We start from the raw sequence: 11,544 nt of genomic DNA on the forward strand, positions 1-11,544 counted from the left end.
TAGGGTTAACTCCATTCCTTCCCTTTGTATCAGGCTCTGAAACACAGAGTTTGTCCAACAAGAAATCTGCTTTGCTTGATAGTGTACGTAGAGCCACAGAAACAGCGAAGAAGCTGGAGCTCATCCAGGTAATTCTATGCATAGTGCCTGACACCTAGTAGTGGTTGCATGATAACTATTTGCTGAAGGAATGGATGCCCTTGTTTTTCATTAGCATGGTGATAACATCAAGACCTAATCATTTGTTTTCTATTTTTTCTAGAATTTATTTTTTATAATTTATATATACTTAAAATTGTCCTTTCGTCTCTTTTTCATATTTAAGCTCTAACAGGATATAGGAGCTCTGGTAGCATAGTGCCTAAGACACTTGACTGCTAACCAGAAGGCTTGTGGTTCAAACCTACCAGCCACTCCTTGGAAGGAAGGTTGGGCAATCTACTTCCGTAGTGATACTGCCTTGGAAACCCAAGGAGGGGTTGTTATGAGTCGAGTCCGACTTGATGACAAATAACAACAAGATGATAGAGTCCCCATCTGTCTTGTCTATTATTGAACCCCAACATCAGCACACACCGTAGAGCAGGCTCCCAGGAAATATTTGTTGTTTGAATGAATGTGTGTGAGAGGAAAGGCTATTTTGGAAGAAAGGAGGAAGAATTGAGTCTTCTTCTAATGTGACTTTTCTGCCTTCCCTCTTGCAGTGGTTCACTGAGAATGGATGAAAAGGTCAACGGTTATTTTAAAACCAAGATGAGAAGATGGGGGGGGGGGTCAGGGAAACTAGAGCACTGGAAACAGAACAACTAGAACACAATGAAAGAGAATGTTGACAATGAGAAAAATGTGACTAATGTACTGAACAATTTGTATAGAGATTGTCAAATGGGAACCTAATTTGCTGTGTAAAGTTTCACCAAAAGTAAAATATTACTTTAAAAAAAATAAAAAAGAATGGATGAAACGTGGGCCAGGCACTTTGGTAGTCCCTGCAAAAGTTATGTTCTGTTCCCGAGGGCGTCACTACTTTGCAGCGCAGTATCTTGCTGCCACGTTTTCTAGGGGTTACCGAGACCAAGTGTGCAGCCATCCCACTGTTTGGCGGCGTCGCCGCAGCGCCCCCTGGCGTCCTGCCCGAGGGGCGGCGCACGAAGACTCACGGCCTTGAGTCCTCACCTCGAGGGTTCGAAACTGTTGGGAGTTGGACGGCCTCCACCCTTGGCTGCAGGGAGGCCCTCCTGAGCCAGTCACGTCCTTGGGGCCATGAAGAAGGCCACCGGCGAAAGTAGAAATGGTAACTGCGGAGTAGAGAGGGAGGAGGAGATGCCCTGGGGAACAAAGCCTTCCGCACTTCTTCCCCACTTTTCCTCTCCTGTAGGATGGGCTTCGAGATGATCTCTCGCTATCGTTTATTTACTGAGGTATAATTTACATACTTTTCAGTGTACACGACTGAGTCATGTCAAAGGCAGTATGCAGTTGTTAGGTGCAGTCGAGTCAGACCTGATTCATAGCGACACTTCCTTGGGTTTCCAAGGCGGCAGTACTATGGAAGTAGATTGCCCAACCTTCCTTCCCAGCAGTGGTTGGTGGGTTTGAACCGCCAGCCTTCTGGTTAGCAGTCAAGTGCCTTAGGCACTACGCTACCAGTGCTTCTGACAAAGGCCATATACCAACATTTAAACGACAACCATATTCAAGATACGGAGCAGTTCTTCACCCTCAATATTACCTTGTGCTGCCTCTTTGCACCCAACCCTTATCCCACCCTGTTCTTGACATCCCCGTGTGTCTTCTATAGTTTTGCCCTGTCCATGGAGAATGCCATAAACATGGAATTACGTAGCATGTAGCCTTTTGAGTCTGGCTTCTTTCTCTTAGCCATACTGCCTTTTGAGACTGAATTTCATAGTAGATCCACATTGTAAACACATTTAATTTGCAAGCTGAGATTGAAACCTAGGCTTTGCCTAATATGTGACTTCACTGTATACAGGGGAACAGAAGCTCCGGGGGTTGACCTGCCCCAAGTTGCTCCTATAATCCTGAAAAATCTCTGTAGACAGTATCTTCTTTGTACTGTGCTCTTTTACTTTACAGATGGAGACTATCTTTAAGACAAGGGAACAGATTGTAAATCAGAGTTTCTGATTTACATTTTCTGAGTAGGCTTAAGGCTTAAAGAGGGAGAAGGGTGCCCCCAGCATTGTTCCCATCTTTAACTGGTGACATCTTGGAAACAAGGAATTGAATGTCAAGAGAGTCACCAGCAGAGTAGCAGTGGCACCAGCAACTCTACAAGAGCATCTGTGGTTTCAGAGAAGGTGAGAGGGTGATTGGAGATAGGCAAAGATGGCTGCTTTGAGATAAGGGCCTTGAAGCTTGACAGCCTCAGAGCTGGGGCTAGCAGAAGCCCCTTTATCATCAGTGGGACCACTCAGAGGCCCCCCAAACACCATGGTTACATGGGCTTGGCCAAGGCTTGGCAAGTAGCAGTTTGTCACTTGGCCTTAAGAAAAGTGTTGTATGGAAAATGCTGGAAAGGTATGCAGAGAACAAGTCTCCTCAGAAACTTCCTCTTGGGGAAAATAACTTTTTGTTGCTGTTTTAGATCAGTCCTCAGTCCTTGAAGTTTATCTAGTGAGAGTTGATTCTACAGAAAACATATTTCCACCTACTGCCCACCCACCCATTGTCCCCAAGTCCTGTGAATTTCCCTCCCAAATGCTTTTTGAATCCATCATCGGGCTATTTCCACATCACCACTATGACCTGTCTGAGTGACTACAGTAACCCTGTCATTCCCCACATCCCTTCTACACCTCACACAGCAGCCAGAGAGCTATGCTGTTGTGTTTTTTTTGGTTTTTTGGGTTTTTTTTAATACAAATCTGATAATGTCCTGATTAAACCCCTTCTAAGTTTTTTCATTGAGGTAACTGCTGACCCCCTCAGCATGGTCCAAGAGCCAGCCCCTGTCCGTTTGGCCTTTATTCCTCCTGCCTCCTCCCCTTAGCGCTTATCTTTTCTGTTCCTCTGACAGCCAGTCTCAAAACCTTAATATGCTCCCCACCCCCTTTGCCTAAATATTTCCCATCGGTCCTTCTGACCTCAGTTCAAATGTCACCTCAGAGAAGTCCCCCCTGCCTTCTCCAGACCAAGCCCCCTGTTGTTCACTCTCAGACACACGTCACAGTCTTGTTCAGTATATATCCGTGAGACTGATTGATTGGATGCCTGTCTCCTCCACTAGGCTGTAAGATCCATGAGGGCAAGAAACACATTTGTTCTACTCACCATGGTAAACACTGCCTGCATCAGTAAATATTTGTTGAGTGAATAGACAGTAATAACTAACAGTAAATACCTACCATGGACCAGGCACTGTGCAAAAGCCCTTTAACTGTCTCATTTATATCTTGTCACAACCCTCTGAGGAATTCCCTAATAGTATCTACATTTTACAGATGAGGAAACCGAGGAACAGAGAGTTCAGTAACTGCCCCAGGGGTCTGGTTCAGAACCCCGGTGCACTGCTGCCCTGCTGCCTCCTAGGTAAAGGACTGAAACAAATTCTCCTCTTTCTATTAGAAGGACGGGTCAGCCTCCTGAAGGTCAAGGCATCTGTACATACCCTGAGCAAAACGCAGAAGACTAAACTCACGGTGGGGAGCCTGGGATTAGGCCTGATCATTATCCAGCATGGGCCCTACCTCCAAATTACCCACCTCATCAAGAAAGGAGCTGCAGCCAAGGATGGGAAACTCCAGCCAGGTGACTCTGGTTTCCCCTGCTCCCTCCCGTCAGTCTTTGGGAGACTTGGCCATTAGGTTTCAGTATAACCGTAATGATGATGACGTTGGTTGAGAGCCTTCTGTGGGCTCCTCAGTTGTTATCACTTATAAATCTCCCACTGCTGTCATTCTCACAATACCCGTCCCAGTGTAGGGACGATTCTTATCATTATCCTTTTGTAAGTGAGGAAACTGAGGCTCAGTGAGATCAAGTTCCTCATCAGGGTCACCCATCTCTAGTAAGTGGGATACAGACACAGACAGTGTCCCTTCAGAGCTGATGACTGTGGATTAGGACTTCTTTGTAGGCAGAAGTAATCATTGCCACCATTTAGGTACATGATCTTATTGTCTCCTCCTGATGACCCCTGAGGTAGAGTCTGCATTAAACCACCTTACAGATAAGCTGAAATGGGCTAGTATGGGCCATTTTGAATCAGATAATCATATGGTCTACTATGCTAGGAATGACAAATTGAAGAGAAGTGGCATCCCATTCATTGTCAGAAAGACATTTTAAGATCTATCCTGAAGTACAATGTTAGTGATAGGATAATACCCATATGCCTACAAGGAAGAACAATTGATACAACCATTACTCAAATGTATGCACCAACTACTAAGGCCAAAGATGAAGAAATTGAAAATTTTTACCGACTTCTCCAGTCTGAAATTGATCAACCATGCAATCAAGATGCATTGATAATTATTGGTGATTGGAATATGAAAAAGGAGCTCTGGTGGCATAGTGGATAAGGCATTTGTCTGCTAACCAGAAGGTCTGTGGTTCAAATCCACTGTCTGCTCCTCAGGAGGAAAATGGAGCAATCTACTTCTGTAAATATTTACAGCCTTGGAAACCTAATGGGGTTCACTATAAGTCATAATTAACTTAATGGCAGTGGGTTTGGAATACAAAAGTTGGAAACAAAGAAGGGTCAGTAGTTGAAAAATATGGACTTGGTGATAGAAATAACACATACCTGGCAGATCATGATAGAATTTTGTAAGACTAATGACTGATTCATTGCAAATACCTTTTTCAACAATATAAATGGTGACTATACCCATGGACCTCCCAGATGAAAGACAATGGAATCAAATCAACTACATCTGTGGAAAGAGATGATGGAGAAGCTTGTTATCATCAGTCACAAGGCCAGGGGCTAACTGCAAAACAGACCATCAATTTTTCATATGCAAGTTCACATTAAAGCTGAAGAAAATTAAAACAAGTCCATGAAAGCCAAAATGCAACCTTGAATATACTCCACCTAAATTTAAAGACCATCTCAAGAATAGATTTGACATATTGAATACAAGTGATGGAAGACCCAAGTTGTGGGATGACATCAAGAACATCATACATGAGGAAAGCAAAAGGTCATTAAAAAGCCAGGAAAGGAAAAAAAGACCAAAATGGATGGATGTCAGAAAAGACTCTGAAACTTGATCTTGAATAGAGAGTAGCTAAAATGAATAGAAGCAATGGAAGTAAAAAAGCTGAGCTTCAGCTTTAGTGTGAACTTGCATATGAAAAATTATGTCTGTTTTGCAGTTAGCCCCCAGCCTTGTGACTGATGAAGATTTCAAAGGGGTCTCAAGAAGACAAAGTAAATTATTATAATAATATGTGGAAAGACATGGAGTTAGAAAACCAAAAGGTAAGAACACACTCAGTATTTCTCAAGCTGAAAGAACTAAAGAAAAAATTCAAGTCTCAAGTTGCAATATTGAAAGATTCTATGGACAAATAATTGAATGATGTGGGAAATATCTAAAGAAGATGGAAGGAATACACAGAGTTGCTGTACCAAAAAGAATCTGTCAATGTTCACCTATTTCAGGAGGTGGCATATGATCAAGGACCAATGGTACTGAAGGAAGAAGTCAAAGCTGCACTGAAGGAATTGGCAAAAAACAAGGATCCAGGAATTTAAGGATTATTCAGTAGATATTTCAACAAACAGATGCAACTCTGCAAGTGCTCACTCATCTATGCCAAGAAATTTGGAAGACAGATACCTGGCCAACTTGCTGTAAGAGATCCATATCTTTGCCCATTCCAAAGAATGGTGATCCAATGGAACAAGGGAATTATTGAACAATATCATTAATATCAGCAAGTAAAATTTTGCTGAAGATAATTCAAAAACAGTTGTGGCAGTAAATCAATGGGAAGCTTCCAGAAAATCACACTGGATTCAGAAGATGACATGAGCTGAGGGATATCATTGCTAATGTCAGATGGAACTTGGCTGAAAGCAAAGAATACCAGAAAGATGTTTACGTGTGTTTCATTGACTATGTGAAGACATTTGACTTTTTGGATCATAACAAATATGGATAACATTGCAAAGAAGGGAATTCTAGGACACTTAATTGTGCTGATGAGGAAAGTGTGCATAGACCAAGAGATAGTCATTCAAATAGAACAAGGGGTTACTACCAAAAACCAAGCCCACTGCCATCAAGTTGTATCCGACTCATAGTGACCCCTCCTTGGGTTTCTGAGGTGGTATCACCATGGAAGTAGATTGCCCGACCTTCCTTCTGAGGAGTGGCTGGTGGGTTTGAACTGCCAGCCTTCTGGTTATCTGTCCACTGCCTTAGGTTTAAAAATCAGGAAATGTGTGGGTCAGGGTTTATCAATTCACCATACTTTCTCAATCTGTATGCTGAGCAAATAATTTGAGAAGCTGGACTATAAGAAGAATGTGGCATCAGGACTAGAGGAAGACCCCTTAACAACCTGTGATATGCAGATGACACAACCTTGCTTCCTGAAAGTGAAGAGGACCTGAAGCACTGGCTGATAAAGATCCAAGACTACAGCCTTCAGTGTGGATTACACCTCAACATAAAGGAAACCCAGATCCTCACAACTGGACCAATAAGCAGCATTGTGATAAATGGAGAAAAGATTGAAGTGATCAAAGATTTCATTTTACTTAGATCCACAATCAGTGCCCATGGAAGCAGCAGTCAAGATATCAAACCACATATTGCATTGGGCAAATCTGCTGTAAAAGACTTCCTTACTTAAAATACGAAAAAGCAAAGATGCCTCTTTGAGAACTAAGGTGGTCCTGACCCCATGCCATGGTATTTTCAGTTGCCTCATATGCATCTGAAAACTGGACAAATGAATAAGGAAGACAAAAGAAGAACTGATGCCTTTGATAATATTATGTGGATGAAGAATATTGAATCTACACCATGGACTGTCAGAAGAACATGGAATTTCTTCTGCCAGAAGAACAGAGAATTTGCCAGAGCAAATCTGTCTTGGAAGGAGTACAGCTAGAATACTCCTTAGAAGCGAGGATGGTGAGACTTCGTCTTTCATACTTTGGTCATGTTATCAAGAGGAACCAGTCCTTGGAGAAGGACATCATGCTTGGTAAAGTAGAGGATCAGCAAAAATGAGAAGACCCTTAACGAGCTGCATTGGCACAGTGGGTGCAACAATGAGCTCACATATGGCAATGATTGTGAGGATGGCACGGGAAAGGGCAGGGTTTCTCCTGTTGCACGTAGGGTTTTTATGAGTTGGAGCTGACTCAACAGCATCTAACAACAATGCAGAAAAGGACTCTGAGATTTAAAAACTTGCCCAACGTCACACCAAAGCAGATATTTGAACCCTCTGTGTCAGACTCCAGAGCACAAGTGCCTTGCCAGTACCTCCCCACTTCTCAATCTTTAGGAACCCTCAGTGGTGCAGTGGTTAAGAGCTCAGCTATTCACTGAAAGGTCAGTGGTCCAAACCTCCCAGTTCTGTGGGAGAAATATGTGTCAGTCTGCATCTGTAGAGACAGATGGTCTTGGACATTCTGTGGGGGCAATTCTGTTTTGTCCTTCAGGGTCCCTAGTAGGAATAGACTTGACCACAATGAGTTTTAGTGGGTTCTCTTCATCTTTGGGTGAAAGAGTTTTCCATCTAATTCAAGAAATGTTTTCCCTGTGGCTACTCAGGACCTGGTGCTAAGCTCCAGAGTAGGGAAAACCTAATGGGCCCGATGGGATGGTGAAGTGATGAGAAGTGTTAACTGGGTCTCATTCTGGCTTAGGCATTGCCATTTTCTAGTGGCCTTAGACAAAGTCTCTTAAACTTCTAGGCCTCAGTGGCCTTGTCTCTAAAATGGTAATATACCTTTGTCAAGGAGCCCTGGGGGTCTACTGGGTAAGCAAGCACCTGGCTGCTAACTGAAAGGTGGGTGGTTTGAACCTACCCAGTGGCTCTGTGGGAGAAAGAACTGGTATTCTCCTTACATAAAGATGACACCCTGAAAAACCTGTGGGACAGGTCTACTCTATCACATGGAGGAGGGACTCTGGTAGTGTAGTGCCTAGGGCACTTGGCTGCTAACCAGAAGACTGGCGGTTCAAACCCACCAGCCACTCCTGGGAAGGAAGGTTGGGCAATCTACTTCCGTAGTGATACCGCCTCGGAAACCCAAGGAGGGGTCTCTATGAGTCAGATACAACTCTACAGCAGTGGGTTTGGTTTGGCTTTTTAACAACAGCATACTTTCCTTAAAGGTTGCTAGGATTTGGTGAGATAATATCTGTTTTGAATATTTTATTGTGGTTTGAGTGAAGGTCTGCAGAGCAAATGAATTTCCTGTTCAACAGTTTATGCCTATTTTGTTTCGTGACATTACTTGCAATCCCCTCAATGTAACAGCATACTTCCCACTTCCTCCCTGGGTTGCCTGCATCCATTCCTCTTCCTTTCCTGCCCTTTCTTGCCTTCTGAACTTTGTTTTGGGGGCAAATGTTGCCCTTTGGGTCTTGTATGGTTGATTGGAGGAATGTACTCCCCACAAGTGTTTTTGTTCACTTTGTAGACCTGTCTACTGTGTCTCTGTTGTTGACTGTGGATCCAAGTCAAATGACTACTGCCTTTACCAGGCCATATTCATCCAATATGCATCTATGTGAATGCCTTCTGTGTGCAGGCACCGGGTTAGGCCCTGGGGGACAGTAGTGAGCCAAATGGACATAGTCCCTAACCATATGGATCTTATAGAAGTTACAGCCTAGCTGGAAGAGATGGAGAAAAAGACATACAATTTATTTTTCAGTAGTGGCCTGGCTGCTACAAAGTTGATTTAATATAGGTAATCCAGACAGAGTTTATATAATGTGGTTCTTACAGCTCATTGCAACAGAAAAAAATGTGTAATGAGGTTGATGTTCATGAATACTAAATTGGTGTTTCTTTATGCAGGGCAATGTTCATATGTGTGGCCACTGACACATTTGGTTTATCGCCAGAACAGTCAGGGAATTAGGCTGTTTATTTTCTCTCCTCTTTATAAAAGTCACCCTTTTACCACATAATTAAGCAGAATGCCAAGCCATTGCTTTGGGCTATAAACACTCCCTTTAACATTAGGCAAGTAAGCTCATCAAGAGAGCTCTTGGCCATTGTAATTAACCTCGCAGGATGAGCTGTGGTCCATACCCCACAGTCTGTAGGTAGCTGGGAGAATCTTTGTTTATGAAATTCATTTCCAATACTTGGTTGGTTTTACTCCCAAACTGCTCTTCAAAACCAAAGTAGACTTTTTCTCTACCCTTCTAGTATTCATTTCTTTGAACCTTGGGAGCTTTTGTTTCTGGGAGGATCCAGCACTATGGAAATTGGTTCTTACATTCCTTGGAGACTCCCTTTGGGATCAGTGCAAATCCCAACGTAAGCACAGTGGGGTGTAGCATCAAAAAGAATTTGAGGGTGTTCATTTCGACTTTGTCTCCTCTGAGGTCAGGCTTCAGCTCTCTTGGAACAAGGGTGATGGACAGGTTCCTAGCTTCCCACACACAGAGATGAACACATCTTGGGAACGTCATTGGAGTCATTTCATCCAGTGTCAGCTATAAAGTCCCCATTACCATTATGGCGGGACATTAGTTCTAGTAAGATCTGAAGACCTGAATTTCCCCCAGTGTGAGCCTGTGCTTTCTGATCGATGCCTTTGTATTATCCTGTCCTCTCTTGCTGAATGCCCATGCGGCAGTCACTGTTCTTCATTGTAAGCAACATTAAACGACTCTGTGAAGGCACTGAATTTAGGACAAGTCTGCCAGAATTGCCAGAAAAGCTGGAGAACCAGGTTTGGAAAATAGAGCAAGAACAAAGGCCCCTGGAAACCAGTTGTTCCTGCCGCATCTCCTGTCCCAGGTTCAGTAACTCAGGTGGGCGTGTCCCATAACTGGACATAGTTTACATGTTCACATCGTAGGTGTTGGGGCAGGGAGGTGGGGAGGCCAGTAGAAGTGAACAGTTGGTCTTCCAGTTTGGGGATAGGGGGGCTGGCTGCCAAGATGCCATCCTCTTCCTATTTGTGGTGGCTCAAAAGCTGACCATCACGCCTCCCTCCAGGTCCAGTATTGACTTAAAATTGGGGACTTAGTTGTCCAATCCCTTTGAACTAGATTCATCTTCAACTTTAATTAAAGCATGCTTATTGGCCAGTATGTCATACTGAACTATTTGTTCAAACAAACAAACAAACAAAAAACTCATTGACATCCAGCCAATTCCGACTCATAGCAACCCCTGTTGGGTTTCCAAGGCTGTAAATCTTTATGGAAATAGATCGCAGAATCTTCCTTCCATGGAATAGCTGGTGGGTTTGAACTGCTGACCTTCTGTTTAGCAGCCAAATGCTTTATCCACTATGCCACCAGAGCTCCTTACCTATTTTCTCAAGGGCAGAAAATTGTAATGAAAGGCCTGATGTTTAGTATGGTCTATTTATTGTAGAGGGCACTGGAAATTGCCGGGCAGATAGAATAGAAAGTAGGTCATTTATTCATTATTTAGTGTAAGGTTTTTTTTTTTTTTTTTTTTCTAAACTAGTAGTGGTCTTTCGGGGGAGCTCTGGTGGCGTAGTGTCTAAGGCATTTGACTGCTAACCAGAAGGCTGGAGGTTCAAACCCACCAACACTCCTCAGAAGGAAGATTGGGCAATCTACTTCTGTAGTGATACCACCTTGGAAACCCAAGGAGGAGTTGCTATGAGTTTGATCCAGCTCCACGGCAGTGCATTGCATTTTAGTGATCTTTCATTTTATTCAAAACTAATACATTTTTTTTTAGAATCCTAAAGGATGGTTCCGATGATAAATGGCTTTTAACCTCTGTCATACCAAGGACTTCAGAAGTGTCATGAAAACATGATATAACAGTTGCCATTACACTGTTGTCAAGGAACATCTTGCATGTATTCTGTATCATGCGAAGGACTGTCACTAGATATACACGTTTATTACATAAGGCTGAAGCCTGGTTTGGGTTCTAAATGAGCCAACAATATGAACTCATAAAATGGAGCACTTTACTTTCAGCCAGAAATCAATATGACCCCTTTAAATCATGATCTTAATTCTGATAACTTTCTTTACTTTAGGTGATGTTCTGATTAGTGTTGGCCATACCAATGTGTTAGGATATACCCTTCGAGAATTTTTAAAGCTTTTGCAACATATCACCATAGGGACAGTGCTGCAAATTAAGGTTTACCGAGATTTTATTGATATACCCCAAGAATGGCAAGAAATACACGATTTAATTCCTGAGACGAAATTCCCAGTGACGTGGTAAGTAGTTATGCCATTTTTCTTTTCTTCTTCTTTTTTTTTTTTTAATTGTGATTTGGGTGAAGATTTACAGAGCAAATTCACTTTCCATACAGCAGTTTACATATACTTTGTCTCATGACATTGACCACAGTTTACC

General features: G+C 42.8%; 1 protein-coding gene across 1 annotated transcript in view; it reads left to right on the plus strand.

Moving 5' to 3' along the window:
• Positions 1 to 1,263: 1,263 nt before the first annotated feature.
• The window catches only part of PDZD9 (PDZ domain containing 9), a 21,200-nt gene continuing 10,919 nt past the window's right edge, over positions 1,264 to 11,544 (plus strand). Inside the window, exons 1-3 of the mRNA XM_007953200.1 lie at positions 1,264 to 1,294; positions 3,592 to 3,774; positions 11,216 to 11,405. Of these exons, the coding sequence (XP_007951391.1) occupies positions 1,264 to 1,294; positions 3,592 to 3,774; positions 11,216 to 11,405 (404 nt within the window). The remainder of the gene's footprint in view (positions 1,295 to 3,591; positions 3,775 to 11,215; positions 11,406 to 11,544) is intronic.

Source organism: Orycteropus afer, unplaced genomic scaffold (genome assembly GCF_000298275.1).
Source record: "Orycteropus afer afer isolate SDZICR_OR568_19922 unplaced genomic scaffold, OryAfe1.0 scaffold00376, whole genome shotgun sequence".
In the NCBI taxonomy this organism is placed as follows: Eukaryota; Metazoa; Chordata; class Mammalia; order Tubulidentata; family Orycteropodidae; genus Orycteropus; species Orycteropus afer.